Here is a 15,875-nt window from a genome sequence, read left to right as displayed (position 1 = left end):
GGGAGGAATGGACACAGGCAAGATGTCTGTTTGTGTATATGTGTGTGTATATGTGCGTGTGTATATTTGTGTGTGTGTGTATATGTGTGTTCTACAGTGCTGATCAGAACACTCCAGCCTCCTTCGCCCATGTAGAGAATTCACCATGGCAACCCTGGGATGGAGGGAGCCTGGCTCAGCAAGATGGAGTGGGTTATTTTCTATCTCTGTTCTCTCTTACTGAGTACCTCTCTCTTCATTTCTCTAACTGTTCTCTCTTACTGAGTACATTTACATTTAGTCATTTAGCAGACGCTCTTATCCAGAGCGACTTACAGTAAGTACAGGGACATTCCCCCAAGGCAAGTAGGGTGAAGTGCCTTGCCCAAGGACACAACGTCAGTTGGCATGACCGGGAATCGAACTGGCAACCTTCGGATTACTATTCCCTCACCGCTCAGCCACCTGACTCCCCATGAAGAGAATGAAGAGAGAGTACCTCTCTCTTAATTTCTCTAACTGTTCTCTCTTACTGAGTACCTCTCTCTTCATTATCTAACTGTTCTTTCTTACTGAGTACCTCTCTCTTAATTTCTCTAACTGTTCTCTCTTACTGAGTACCTCTCTCTTCATTTCTCTAACTGTTCTCTCTTACTGAATACCTCTCTCTTCATTTCTCTAACTGTTCTCTCTTACTGAGTACCTCTCTCTTCATTTATCTAACTGTTCTCTCTTACTGAGTACCTCTCTCTTCATTTCTCTAACTGTTCTCTCTCCCTCATGCTTCCTTTCTCTGTTTGTAGTGGATCCTTCTGATCTCTCTGTATATCTCTCTTTCTCTGTTTACATCTCTCATTTTCTCAGCCAGACTGAGCAGACCATCATCTATCTCTCCCCTGCTTTCATTCAATACATATTTATATATTTATATCTCTCTTTTCATTCCCAATCTCTCCTTTAAGTTTGTATTTTATTAATTTATCAGATGCTTTTATCCAAAGCGACATACAAATAGAGCATGTGGACAGAATGTGGACTCTCTCTCCGTTAGCATGTGGTGTTTGTGTGTATATGTATGTGGGGTGTGTGTGTGTGTGTGTAGTCCTATCCTGCAGGTAATCCTGAATGCTAGTCCCAGTTCTCTCCTGCTCAAAGCATCCTGAGGAGGGTGGGAGCAGGGACCTGGGTGTGCTGGTGTCTCTCCTCTGGCTCTCTCTGCTGGTCTCTCTCTCTGCTGATCTCTCTCTGTTGGTCTCTCTCACTCTGTCTGCTGGTCTCTCTCTCTGCTGGTCTCACACTCTCTGGTGGTCTCTCTCTCTCTGCTGGTCTCTCTAACTCTGTCTGCTGGTCTCTCTCATTCTCCCTGCTGGTCTCTCTATCTCTACTTCTCTCCTCTCTTTCTCCCGCTCTCTGTCTCAAACAGATGCACAGCCCCCTCTGCTGGAGAGAGATGCTCAGTGTTTCTCTGGTGAACATGTCGGAGATGCAGATTGCAGGACTGTGTGGAGGTGGAGATGTGTGGGGGGGTGGAGATGTGAGAGGAGGTGGAGGTGTGTGGGGGGTTGGAGGTGTGTAGGGGGGTGGAGGTGGGGAGGCAGGGACAAGGCAGAAACAGAGAGAACACCAGATGTATAAGAGCAGAAACAGAGAGATGGAGAGAAGGGAAGAGTTCATGACGATGCTGAATGACTTCCCCTCCTCTCTCTCTCCCTCTCTCTCCCTCTCTCTCCCCATCTGTCTCTCCCTCTCTCTCCCCCTCCTCCCCTCCCCCCCTATGACAGGATCCCCAGGATCAGCCCCCCTGAGAAGAGAGATGAGCTGATTGGATTAGAGCAGTAAGGAGGTTAGATGGCCTCATGCCTGAACAACAACATTGACATGATTGAGCTGCTGGGGGGAGAGCTGGGGAAGAGAGCGAGATATCTGGGGGAGAGAGAGAGATAGCTGGGGGAGAGAGAGAGATAGCTGGGGGAGAGAGAGAGATAGCTGGGGGAGAGAGAGAGATAGCTGGGGGAGAGAGAGAGATAGCTGGGGGAGAGGGAGAGATAGCTGGGGGAGAGAGAGAGAGATAGCTGGGGGAGAGAGAGAGATAGCTGGGGGAGAGATAGCTGGGGGAGAGAGAGATAGCTGGGGGAGAGAGAGAGATAGCTGGGATAGAGAGAGAGATAGCTGGGGGAGAGAGAGAGATAGCTGGGGGTAGAGAGAGAGAGATAGCTGGGGGTAAAGAGAGAGAGATAGCTGGGGGTAGAGAGAGAGATAGCTGGGGGACAGAGAGAGATAGCTGGGGGAGAGAGAGAGATAGCTGGGAGAGAGAGAGAGAGAGAGATAGCTGGGGGAGAGAGAGAGATAGCTGGGGATAGAGAGAGAGATAGCTGGGGGAGAGAGAGAGATAGCTGGGGGTAGAGAGAGAGATAGCTGGGGGTAAAGAGAGAGAGATAGCTGGGGGTAGAGAGAGAGATAGCTGGGGGACAGAGAGAGATAGCTGGGAGAGAGAGAGATAGCTGGGAGAGAGAGAGAGAGAGAGAGAGAGAGAGAGAGAGAGAGATAGCTGGGGGGAGAGGGAAGGGAGTGAGAGCAGGGGGCTGGGGGAGAGAGGAGGTTTAGATGGGGAAGAGGGGAGAGCAAGAAGAGAAATTGTGTGTGTGAGAGAGTGTGTGTGTGAGAGAGAGAGCATGTGTGTGTGTGTGAGAGAGAATGTGTATGTGAGAGAGAGCGTGTGTGTGAGTTTGTGTGTGAGAGAGAGCGTGTGTGTGAGAGAGAGAGTGTGTGTGTGTGAGAGAGAGCGTGTGTGTGTGTGTGTGTGAGAGAGAGAGCGTGTGTGTGTTTGTGTGTGTGTGTGAGAGAGAGAGTGTGTGTGTGTGTGTGTGTGTGTGAGAGAAAGCGTGTGTGTGTCACAGTCTATTGGGTCTAACACCAACGGTCTGGCTACGAGCATGCACAGGGTCAGAGGTCAAGGTTGGTTAGGGTCAGGACACTGTGCAGGGTCACTCTGTCAGGACTGTGTGTCAACTGTGTGTGTCCAGGAATGTGTCGGTGTATGAGAGTGTGTTTGTCGTGTGTCCGTATCTTGCCTCATTAGAGGCACCAGAGAGAATGTGTCGTGCAGGTGAAGGTGACATGTTTTAACAGAGGGGTGTTAAACTTCACAACAGACTGGCAGAGGGGGGCGGGGGCTGAGGGTGTGTTTGAACAGCAGGTCTATTCTGCACCTGGGAACTCACACTGCTGGAGAGGAGAGAGAGGAGAGAGATGGGAGAGATGGGAGAGGAGAGATGGGAGAGGAGAGAGAGGAGAGCAGAGGAGAGCAGATGAGAGGAGAGATGGGAGAGGAGAGAGAGGAGAGATGGGAGAGGAGAGAGATGGAGAGATGGGAGAGGAGAGATGGGAGAGGAGAGCAGAGGAGAGCAGATGAGAGGAGAGATGGGAGAGGAGAGAGATGGGAGAGGAGAGAGAGGAGAGCAGATGAGAGGAGAGATGGGAGAGGAGAGAGATGGGAGAGATGGAGAGGAGAGAGAGGAGAGCAGATGAGAGGAGAGATGGGAGAAGAGAGAGAGGAGAGATGGCAGAGGAGAGAGAGGAGAGCAGATAGAGGAGAGATGGGAGAGGAGAGAGAGGAGAGACGGGAGAGGAGAGCAGATGAGAGGAGAGATGGAGAGGAGAGAGAGGAGAGATGGAGAGGAGAGCAGATGAGAGGAGAGATGGGAGAGGAGAGAGAGGAGAGATGGGAGAGGAGAGAGATGGGAGAGGAGAGATGGGAGACGAGAGAGAGCAGATGAGAGGAGAGATGGGAGAGGAGAGAGATGGAGAGATGGGAGAGGAGAGAGAGGAGAGATGGGAGAGGAGAGAGAGGAGAGATGGGAGAGGAGAGCAGAGGAGAGATGGGAGAGGAGAGTTGTAAACATGTAATTTAGTTCTAACCTGAGTGTATATCCAGACCCAGCCTGAACACTCACAGAGAGAGACACCATTCAGAACTCTTCAGACTGACCGCCCTGCTGTCATTCCCCTCCTGGTATTTCAGGATCTGTTTGTTGCCGTGGCGACAATCGCACCTGTCTATCTGTCAAGATGATGAATGCAAGATGCCAGGTATTTATTGCCTCCATAATAACTCAGTCGTTAACCACGTGATGGATTCGGTCGCCTGGAAGTAACTTATGCCACAAACGTTCACCCGTTGGAATGTTTCAAGTACACGGGATAAAACAGGAATAAAAAACGACCACATTCACACACTGTCCCAGCTTCTGCGTTAGAGATGACGAGCTTAAGTGTTTGTCCTTTTCCCGCCGTTTCTTCACGTCTGTCAACCGTAGAAAAACACAGCTGTTTTATTCTCAGAGTATAAACGGTCCTTTTCAACTTCGGTAAAGAAGCGCCTGGACCAGTGTGTTTGGAAAGGAAGGTGAGCGTGCACATGACAACCGGAACGAAGCGTGTTCACGCGACACTTAGCTAATTCCCATTGGTGTGAAGGATAAAGGCAAACTGCCAATCACGCGTATCCTTGACGACCTTCTAACCCCCCTTCTAGACGTAACGGATCAGAGCGCGTTACTTTATGTCCCAGTGCTACAGAACGCGGACCTCCAGCGACTTTTATAACACCGGTTGGGGTTACGAGCTACCGGTGAGTAGAGACCGTTATTTGCTATCCATGTTTTTGTTCACTTTGAAACGGTGTAACAGTATGAAGTGTGTATTCATCACTGCGTAAAATCCACAACCAACTGAATAGATAACCGGACCGGTTACGGGGGGGGGGGGGGGGGGTGTTCGTCCGGTTATTGTTGTCAAAGTGTCAAACTCAAACTGGAAACACACCAATGGAGACACACAGGGTCTTTAATCTTTTAAAGCCGCTAAACCGCTTCCGTTTTCACCAGCAGCGCTGCTTGGCCGTGGCGAGTCCCGCGAGCTGTCGTAGCAGCCGGGGCAAGCGGATATCAGACAGCTGGTACTGGGGTAGAGATATGCTGCTGACACTTTTACACGGGATAAAAAACTGACCTCACACCACAAGTTCAAGCCTACTCTCCAAGCGGACAAATATAATACTTAAAGTACACTTAAAGTCTACACAAACACATATTAAAGCGTCAGTAACATGTGACTGTACGGTACATGTACAATTAGTACATTTCCAAGTGTGGGGTTAGGGAGGAAATCAAACTTGCAACCACTCGGATTTGCTGTCGAATGCTCTAACCACTGAGCTATAAGCAGAATCGACCTGGACCAAGACCGAAGGGAGAAACCACTTCGGTCTCCTTACGCGTCAGCGCACCACTCCAAGTATGTGTTATCATTCTGATTTGACACTAATCGAAAGCGACATAAAAGTGTAGAAAGTTCAGCAGAAGTGAATGTTTGGGCGGACAGAGTCAAGGAACAATATTTTACCAGCACAGCGCAGACAGTTCACTTGGCTGGAACCACCAAAATACTGTGAAACTATACACATCTGAACCTTGGTTGGACTGAGATTTGAATGTGATTGGCTGGTGTCAATATCAAAGTGATTGATTGGACAGTTGATCAAGTTTGGTCTCTCAGGTGGAACTTTTTGTAAACTCCTTTTTTGTTACCTCCTCGCCCCCCCCCCCCCCCACCCCCCCCACCACGAATTTAGAACACATTAGACATACATGAGGTTCTATTTGTAGAACGTTCAAAACATCTACAGCTACAGTTCTGAACAGAAGTAGCGAAGAGGAGGAGAGAGAGAGTGGAAGAGGAGGAGGAGCAGAGAGAGAGAGAGAGAGAGAGAGAGTGGAAGAGGAGGAGGAGAGAGAGAGAGAGAGAGAGAGAGAGAGAGAGAGAGAGAGAGCGAGCAGGAGAGGTTTAAAAGGAAGGGGAGGAAAGAGAGAAGGAGTGGAAAAGCAGATGATTAGCTGATAGCATGTAACCTAGAAAAAGCTGCCCACAGACACAATAGCAGGAGAGTGATTATCTGATAGCATGTAGCCTAGCCAGCTAGCCAAGACACAGAAGCAAGCTATGAATTAGCTGAAAGCATGTAGCCTAGCCAGCTAGCCAAGACACAATAGCAAGCTAGGCATCCCTCTGATGGTAGCTAGGCTACAGCTACACTGAGGCCAGATGCCTGGCAGAGATTTAGCTCTAAGTCATCAATGATCAGCTTAGAGTTGCTTAGACAGCAGTCCTATCTGGGACTGATACATGCTGTACATGACATGTGGTGTCATGTCTTAGTTACAGCTAACTGTGAGTTTGCCTGTCTCTGTGTAGAATGTCAGTCTGTCATACCACCTGTCTGTCTGTCTGTCTGTCTCTGTCTGTCAGTCAGACCTGCCTGTCTGTCTGCCTGCCTGCCTGCCTGCCTGTCTGTCTGTCTGTCTGTCTCTGTCTGTCTGTCAGTCAGACCTGTCTGTCTGCCTGCCTGCCTGCCTGCCCCCCTGCCTGCCTGTCTGTCTGTCTGTCTGTCTGTCTGCCTGTTCTGCCTATCTGTCCTTGAGGTAAGGGGCCCTGTATAGCTGGAGTGTGTTCTTAGACTGGGAGACAGGAAGTCTGGAGCACGGTTTTTAAAACACACACACACACACAGAAGAAATACACAAACGCGCACAAATTTAAACACACACACATGTTTTAAATGCTTGGGATGCGCTTGAATTAGCCTGGTGTTCATGCCCCAGGAACCTAAGGTTACTTCCTGTCAACTTTCCACTGGTGCTGTGCTGTTTAGGAGTATAAATCAAACACTGCCAGCACAGTATGCTGACCATGTGACATATGTACGGAATCGGGTTATGGGTTTCATAGATAGATAGTTGAGGTTAGGGTGTGTATGTGTTAACCCACAGTGTGTGTCTGTGTCAGAACTGGTGGGACAGCAGAACACACACACACTGTACCACATAGATAAATCAAACTAGAACATGACAGACAGAAGAGCTTCTAGAACCAGGACAGGACAGTGTGACTGAACACAAGCAGTCTCTCATACAGTGATCTAATGAACCTATTGAACATCCTCCCCCCCCCACACACACACACGGGTCAGGGAGCCCCCCCCCCCCATACACACACACACACACGGGTCAGGGAGCACACATTCATCGTCTGATCCCCCCGTGGTCAGTAGGGTGTAAAGTGGGTGATGGAGTAGCAGGGGTGATGGTGTTCTGGTTCTGGGTCAGAGACTGGGTCAGTTATCCAGAGAACCGCAGGGGGGCAAACCCTCTCTCCCCCCTCTTCCTTTCTAGGCCCACTCCCCTTCCTACCCCCTACTAAGACAACTAGGTCAACTATTCATCAATGTGGCCACTTGGTTGAGATATATAGGTCAACCCTCGAGTTTTCCAACCCTGCTCCTGCAGAGTTAACCCTACTTAAGAGTGTATGTCCAGGAACTGTATTGGATTGTTTTCTTTCAGAACAAAGAAGGTCTACTTAGACCAGGATAACAGAGAAACTGTCTCTCTGTGTGTGTTTACTTCCTGTGTGGGCAGATCCAGGGTCAGTGTTTACTTCCTGTGTGGGCAGATCCAGGGTCAGTGTTTACTTCCTGTGTGGGCAGATCCAGGGTCAGTATGGAGGAGGAAGAGCTGCTGAAGGAGAGACTCCAGGCCATCACGGTGAGCTGACCCCAGATCAGATCTCACATCACCTCAAAATCCCAGACTGTTTCTCTCTCTCTCTCTCTCTCTCTCTCTCTCTCTCTCTCTCTCTCTCTCTCTCTCTCTCTCTCTCTCTCTCTCTCTCTCTCTCTCTCTCTCTCTCTCTCTCTCTCTCTCTCTGTCTCTCTCTCTCACTCTCCCCCTCTGTTTCTCCCTCCCTCTGCCTCTCTGTCTCTCTCTCTCTACAGGAGAGAGAAGGGTGCAGGAGGACATTGCTCTGAAGAAGCAGGAAATAGACAAGGACAAGCTGAAGCTGCAGCACCTGAAGGTGAGCTTTCACCCTGACTGTTCCGGAGCTTTCCGGAGTAACCCTGAGTGTTCCTCAGTGTTCCGGAGTGACTCTGAGTGTTCCAGAGTGTTCTGGACTGACCCTGAGTGTTCTGTTCTCCAGACTCTATTCAACCTTTCTGCCTCAGGGGGAGAGAGAGTCTGTCTGGCCGCAGTCTCTTTTCTTCTCTCATTCTGTGTGCTCTCTATACATCGCCCTCTCTCACCCCAACACTCCAGAAGGCTCCAATGAAAACGTCTCAATCCCCCCCCCCAACAGAAGCGGTTCCTCAGGGACCAGTGGCTGATGGAGGGCTCCTCAGCGCTCAGCTCACAGCAGAAACAGAGCCTGAGAGACGACCAGACACACACCAGGCTGCTGCAGGGCAGCATACACAGGTACACACACACACACAGGTACACACACACACACACACAGGTACACACACACACACAGGTACACACACACACACTTACACAGGTACACACACACACACACACACACACACACAGGTACACACACACACACACACACACACACACACAGGTACACACACACACATAGTGTCACAATTTCATACATACACATGCACATAGTGTGGCAGGGTTATGGTCAGCAGGGTTAGGGTCAGTAGGGTTAGGGTCAGTAGGGTTAGGGTCAGCAGGGTCAGCAGGGTTATGGTCAGCAGGGTTAGGGTCAGTAGGGTTAGGGTCAGCAGGGTTAGGGTCAGCAGGGTTATGGTCAGCAGGGATGTTAGTGTGGCAGGGTTAGGGTCAGTAGGGTTAGGGTCAGCAACCCTGTGTTTGTTTGTGTGTGTGTATAAACGTGTGTTTGTAGGATGGAGAAGGAGGTCGAGGAGCTGGAGAGGGAGGAGTCTATGATCTCCACCAATGAGAGCTTCATCCTGAAGAGACTGAAAGCTGTAGAGAAAACTTCAGAGGATATCATCAAGGTACACACACACACACACAGTCACACACACACACGCACTCACAAACACATACTTGAGATTCTTGACAACTTACTAACATCCTCTGTTTTACAGGAAGCAAAAAAGAACTTCAAACAAGGTAAATGTGATTTTACATTAGACACCATGTTACGGTGGACCATGTTACAAGATCTGTCTGTCTGTCACTCTGACCTGCCTACCTGTCTACCTGTCTACCTGTCTGTCTGCCTGTCTGTCAGCAGAGCTCCTCCAGTTCCCCCCAGAGGCGCCGCTGTCCTACAGACCCCTGAACTACAGACTCTCTGACACACACACAGACCGCGACCAGCCCAAGCAGAGTAAGACACACACACTAAGACACACACACTCAGAGAGCCATAGGTGAGAAGGATGACCTCAGATTCTCTGTCATCTGATCCAGCGTCTCCGCTCTCCTAATTTTCTTGCTTCCTCTCCCCCTCCCCCTTCCCTCCCCCCTCCCCCTCCCCCCAGCTCTCTTCGCCATGGAAATCAATGTCCAGAAAGACCGACGCACGGGAGAGAGCAGGGTCATCTCCACGGCAACCGTCACCCCCCAGGAGCTGCAGCAGCGCGGGGTCAAAGTTTACGACGATGGCAGGAAGTGCGTGTACGCCATGCGCTGTGACGGGCCGGGGGCGGGGCCGGGGGCGGGGCCTGGGTCACATGGTGTGGACGAGCTGAGCTCCAGCGAGGTGGAGCAGCTCCTGAGAGACGCTACTGAGAGGAAACACCAGAGGGCGCCACAGCGCAGCGACACCAGCTGCAGCCACCAGGGGGAGCTCTCCACCAGCAGCAGAGCACTGCCTCTCCCTGCAGTACCTTCCACCAACCACAGGGGCAGCAGAGGGCAGAGCCTTAGCCAATCCAACCGCAGAGTAAATGGACACCAGCTGTCACATGACCACAACCAGGAAGTGTTATCCGGAACAGAGAGCTGCTACCTTGAGGCCAATCACATTCCAGCCCGGTCTTACCTCAGCAGCGAGGACAAGTACTACCAGCCAGTCGACAGCTACCGTCAACAGCAAGGCCACACCCCTTCCTACTCAGACCTGTACCGCCTCCCAGCTGACAGCCAACCGTCTGCCATCTTCTATAACTCCGCCTACCCGGACCGGTGCCCCTCCCCTCTCTACGAGGACGACGCCCCCTTCCGCATACTCAACGCCCTGCCGGTCAATCCGGACGTGTCGGAGCCGGTCACCGCCATCTTCATGGGCTTCCAGACGGCCGAGGACGACAGTGGGCGGGGCCTGGGCTACGAGGGTTCCATTAAGGCGGAACTCGTCGTCATCGGCGACGATGATGACGACGGCGGCGATTCTCACGTCGGGCGCGGGCGTAACTACGGTTACCAGCAAGGCCAGCGAGGGGTGGAGCCTGAGGCCGCTAACTGCAACGGCGGCGGTGTGCGAGGGCGGAGGCCGTGGAAGGGGGTCTGCAAGCAGGAGGGCCGATCAGAGCGACGCCTCAGAGAGGGGAAGACGAACGCAGGTAACAGGAAGATCAGCAACACCCAGAAACACTGCTGCTCTGTCATGTGAACAACTAACTAGACACACACTAACCTAACCAACCACACTGCTAACAGTTTACTGGGCTAACCAACCACCCTGCTAACAGTTTACTGGGCTAACTAACCACCCTGCTGGTTAACTGGACTATCTGACCACCCTGCTGGTTAACTGGACTATCTAACCTACAGCTGGTTAACTGGACTATCTAACCACCCTGCTGGTTAACTGGACTATCTAACCACCCTGCTGGTTAACTGGACTATCTAACCTACAGCTGGTTAACTGGACTAACTAACCTACTGCTGGTTAACTGGACTATCTAACCTACTGCTGGTTAACTGGACTAACTAACCTACTGCTGGTTAACTGGACTATCTAACCTACAGCTGGTTAACTGGACTATCTAACCTACAGCTGGTTAACTGGACTATCTAACCACCCTGCTGGTTAACTGGACTAACTAACCACCCTGCTGATGGGTTACTGGACTAACTAACCTACAGCTGGTTAACTGGACTAACTAACCACCCTGCTGGTTAACTTGCTGTCATTGTCCTTTCCTTCGAACCCCATGACTACCAGCGCATCATCTGCTAATGGACATCTCTGTTTGACAGTATTTTACACCTTTGTCTTAACTTTAGCGCAGCATAGCTTAGCTTCCTCCTGTGTGACGTCATCATAGAGCTAAGATTAGGTATAGTGTGCTCCTGGAGAGATACCCTCCTGTAGGGTTACACTCAAACTCTGCTCCTGGAGAAGTGGTCTCTCACCAGTAATACAGAGACTGGAGACCATGCTCTAGCTCCCTCTAGTGGCTGAACGATGTCATTACATTTAGGCCATTGACGTCTGATAACTGGTATATAGCTTTTAGAATGATTATTTAAAATTACGCTTTCATAAATGTTGTAGTTTTTTTACTTTTGGATTAAAGAACAAAGATTGGATTGTGTGCTTGTTTTTTTCTGTGAAGCTGTCTGCCTGCCTGCCTGCCTGCCTGTCTGTCTGTCTGTCTGCCTGTCTGCCTGTCTGCCTGCCTGTCTGTCTGTCTGCCTGTCTGCCTGTCTGCCTGTCTGCCTGTCTGTCTGCCTGCCTGTCTGCCTGTCTGTCTGCCTGTCTGTCTGTCTGTCTGCCTGTCTGCCTGTCTGCCTGTCTGCCTGTCTGCCTGTCTGTCTGCCTGTCTGCCTGTCTGTCTGTCTGTCTGTCTGTCTGCCTGTCTGCCTGTCTGCCTGTCTGCCTGTCTGCCTGTCTGTCTGTCTGTCTGCCTGTCTGCCTGTCTGCCTGTCTGCCTGTCTGTTTGCCTGCCTGCCTGCCTGTCTGCCTGCCTGTTTGCCTGTCTGCCTGCCTGCCTGCCTGCCTGCCTGCCTGCCTGTCTGCCTGTCTGTCTGTCTGTCTGTCTGCCTGTCTGCCTGTCTGCCTGCTTGCCTGTCTGTCTGTTTGCACACATATACAAACACAGATACACCCCCTCTCACACACACACATTTCAGCGTCAGGACAGGTCATGTGACCCGTGTGTCTTTCAGATTGGGCACTGTGATTGGACACGGTAGTTGTTAATCTGGTGTCTCTCTAACATGGGCAGACAACCAGACACCTCTCAGCTGTGTGTGTGTGTCTGTGCGAGAGAGAGAGAGAGAGAGAGAGCGAGAGAGAGAGAGAGAGAGAGAGAGAGAGAGAGAGAGTGTGTCTGTGAGAGTGTGTGTGTGTGTGTGAGAGAGTGTGTGTGTGTCTGTGAGAGAGAGTGTGTGTCTGTGAGAGAGAGAGTGTGTGTGTCTGTGAGAGAGAGAGTGTGTGAATGTGTGTGAGAGAGTGTGTATGTGTGTGTCTCTTTTTTGCTGTCACGCAAACAACGACATACAAACATCTGAATGTCAATGACAAGTGAGACTAATTGGCTCCAACATGATGTGTGTGTGTGTGTGTTACAGATACACGTGACCTGTGTGTGTGTGTGTGTTTGTTACAGATACACATGACGTGAGTGTGTGTGTGTGTGTGTTACAGATACACATGACGTGAGTGTGTGTGTGTGTGTTACAGATACACATGACCTGTGTGTGTGTTTCAGATACACAGATGCTGAACTAGACCAGCAGAAGCTACAGGACCAGCCCCCTCAACCCTGCTACAACCCTGCCTGCTGTTCACTACTTGTCCACTGCACTGACTGGCTGGCTGGTTTACTAGCTGGTCGGTTGGCTGGCTTGCTGGTTTACTAGCTGGCTGGCTGGTTCCTGTTAACAACCATATTACTCATTATGACTGTTAAGATGCTAATGTAAATGAACCTTCCAGTGCCTTAATCTTCGTGCCTGTTTTAATCTGCGTGCTGCCATAGAGGAGTCTGCATCCGTAATACCCCAACATCTGTCTGAGTCGTCTGCTGAGAAGTGAACCTGTGTGGTGATTATAAACATGACTGCTGAGGGATTAAAGACTGCTGGTTCTAGAACAGAGTGTCGTCTGGTGGTTCTAGAACAGAGTGTTGGTCTGGTGGTTCTAGAACAGAGTGTGGGTCTGGCGGGAACGTGCTTGAGAATAACAGGGATCCGCATTGCTTTGTGGGTTTGTTGAATTATATATAGAATTGAATATATTGAACTGACGTAGGAGGGTGTGTGTGTGTGTGTGTGTGTGTGTGTGTGTGTGTGTGTGTGAGCGAGCGTTGCATGAGTGGATGTGTCACAACTGTCACTAAAGCCTCTGCTCTGATTGGTTGGATCCCACGCACTCAGTGTGTTGCTAAAGCAGAGAGAGCGAGCAGGGGAGAGAGGGAGAGGGAGCGGGAGGGAGTGAGGGAGAGAGAGAGAGAGAGAGAGAGGTAGGCAGATGCATATACCCTTGGCTCCACCACTGGAACAAGCCACTCTACAAGACAGCACACACTCCAAGACAAGACAGCACGCACTCCAAGGTAAGCACACTTCCTGTCATCTTGTTTGCTGTGTTGCAGCACTACTAGAATCTAAATTATGATAGTAGGAATTATGGTCTGGCATAACCTAACCCACTGTGCAGACTCTGGGGCCGGTGAGGACAGGATGACTGGTGCGTGGAGATCTGCTTAACTGTTTCTAGCTTTACAGAGTTCAAACTGTGTGGCTGTGAGTCATCCACCTAGAGAGAGAAAGAGAGAGAAAGAGAAAGAGAGAGGAAGAGAAAGAGAGAGGAAGAGAAAGAGAGAGGAAGAGAAAGAGAGAGGAAGAGAAAGAGAGAGGAAGAGAAAGAGAGAGGAAGAGAGGGGGATGAAACCATTTCTTGATTCTAAAATCTTTTTTGACAGCAGTCTTTGTATAAAATTATTTGGCTTCCCGGTTTGCAAACCAAACACACAGTAGACAGGCCCTGTGATAAACGTGTGGAAGACAGAGAGAGAGATGGAGGGAGGGAGAGAGGGGGGAAGGTGGGAGATCAAGCAGGAGATTCAGGAGATTTGGATAGAGAAAGAGGAGGAGGGAATTAGGGAAAGATGGAGTGGGAGTTGGGGAGAGATGGAGGGAGGGAGGCAGAGAGAGAGGGAGGAAGAGAGATTGAGAGGGACTTAAGGAGACGCAGAAAGTCAGAGAGAGAGAGAAAGGCGGGGAGGGGGGAGTAAAGGAAGAGAAAGAGAGGTAGTTCTAAACAGGACATGTTGTTGCTTTAGCAACGTGTGGGAGAGGAGGAGACCAGGAGCAGAACTTAGAACATCAGACACACACACACACTCAACACACACCACAAGACATAGCGAGCAACCACTCACATTCACACACACACACTGAAGCACACAGACACAGACATACTGAAACACACACACTGGCCTTTCTCTCTGTCTGTACTGGAGAGGAGAGGGTAAATGTTATTGATTAGTGACGGCAGACAAGCTGGCCGTGCCGGGTCTGGGCACTAGGGGAATGGGGGGGGGGGGGGTCATCTGGTCAGAACAGCCTTTATGGTTCAACCCTGCCCGCTGAAGAGATGGTAAGTAACTAAGTACAAACACTATTTATTTTTCGGACAACTTTTACTTTCACTCCTTACGTTTTTTACACAAATATATGTACTTTGTTTTTCACACAATTTCAAGCCAGGCTTGTTCATTTAGTTTTAATCTGTTAACTGGTCTAGACTGGTCTAGACTGGTCTACGAAGCCATGGAGACAGAGAAGGAACAAGAACATTTGTTGGAAAAAGTTTCAAAAGGTTGAATAAATATTTTAGAAAAAGTTTATAAAAAGAAATTCTGAAAGGTAAAAAAAAAAATTGTGAACAGGGTTCGAAAAGAAAGTTTCAAAAGGTGGAAAAATTATATTCAAAAAAAAACTAGAGAGGGTACAATTTCTGGGAAAATTGTAGGGTGTGCTTGCTTGCGTCGGTTGCAGGTGTTGCAAGTTTTTCCCTTGTAGTGATATTTTCAAGCATTTAGCCTACTCATATTGCATATTTCATTAAGAACACCCTTTGAAACAGCTGCGAACCCCCTTTGAAACAAGCTACTGTAACAACGTTGTCACTGGCAGTATGGAATCGCGATTCAAACAGTACTGTACCGTCTGCTTACTGAAAATATGCCGGCCCCCCAAAACGTAAATAAGTTTGACATGAATGTAGGGGGAAATGGCTACTTCAAAATAAGTTTGCTAGAGGCAAGCTAGCTGCTGTTGCTCCACAGTTCACTGATTGTTTGAATGCGCCGGTAATGAGAAAGTTTCTTTTGACAGAGTTTAGCTGTGGCATTGAAGACAGTACTACTACACACTGCCAGTGGGCGAGCCGAGTCTGACTGAGGCTAACGTCAAAACAAGCCGCGGTGTCACTCAAATTCCAAGTTTTACACAAATCACAAAAATATGCTGACCCGCTGGCTATCTTCGCAATCGTCTTATCTTTAAAACACTGCCCTCCTTCTGATTTTTTTATGTAGAATTGACCCTGGTACGAAATTAAGAAAATACTCATCAGAGATCGACAACAGCTGACGCAATCGTCAACGGAGGCAGACGGGGCTCTCACGTAGCAAACCAATCAAAGTTTTTACAGCAACCAACATTAAAATCTCACCATCTGGCTGTCTTCACAATAGTCATATCGTCATAACATTGCCCTCCTTCTGTTTTTTGGTGTAGAATTGACCGAACTATAAAATTACGAAAATACTAAACTACGATGACGCTTGCATGGCTGCCGCCTAGGCAGTCTCACGGGCGAACCGCACTCGCTCAAATTACAAAGACTTTCACGACCTAAATAAAAAATCCTAGATTGCAGTTCCACTCGAAATTGCTTTCTCAACAAAACCCAATGGTTGGTAATTTTGGGGGTTGGCATTTTTCACTCATAATCCAAGCTCCAATTTGCGTGCTAGAACGTCTCTATCACGTAGTATCCATGCGTCGTTGCTAACGTGTGCTGACGTAGTGACGTAGACTAGCACTGCTACCCTTCGCCGACAGAAGACACTTTTTGCAACAAAAACGTTGTAACCTCCTAAACTGTGCAACGGAGTGTAA

General features: G+C 49.6%; 1 protein-coding gene across 1 annotated transcript; it reads left to right on the top strand.

The window, feature by feature from the left end:
* Positions 1 to 7,119: 7,119 nt before the first annotated feature.
* On the top strand, positions 7,120 to 12,838 carry palmda (palmdelphin a). Its single transcript, XM_067252866.1, has 9 exons — positions 7,120 to 7,149; positions 7,455 to 7,461; positions 7,811 to 7,890; positions 8,170 to 8,288; positions 8,728 to 8,842; positions 8,936 to 8,960; positions 9,085 to 9,180; positions 9,335 to 10,357; positions 12,455 to 12,838. The coding sequence occupies exons 1-9, from the start codon at positions 7,120 to 7,122 to the stop codon at positions 12,472 to 12,474; spliced, it is 1,515 nt and encodes a 504-aa protein (XP_067108967.1). The 3' UTR covers positions 12,475 to 12,838.
* Positions 12,839 to 15,875: the final 3,037 nt, after the last annotated feature.

The sequence above is a fragment of the Osmerus mordax genome, chromosome 16, assembly GCF_038355195.1.
Source record: "Osmerus mordax isolate fOsmMor3 chromosome 16, fOsmMor3.pri, whole genome shotgun sequence".
In the NCBI taxonomy this organism is placed as follows: Eukaryota; Metazoa; Chordata; class Actinopteri; order Osmeriformes; family Osmeridae; genus Osmerus; species Osmerus mordax.
This window is presented reverse-complemented; position numbering and strand designations above follow the sequence as displayed.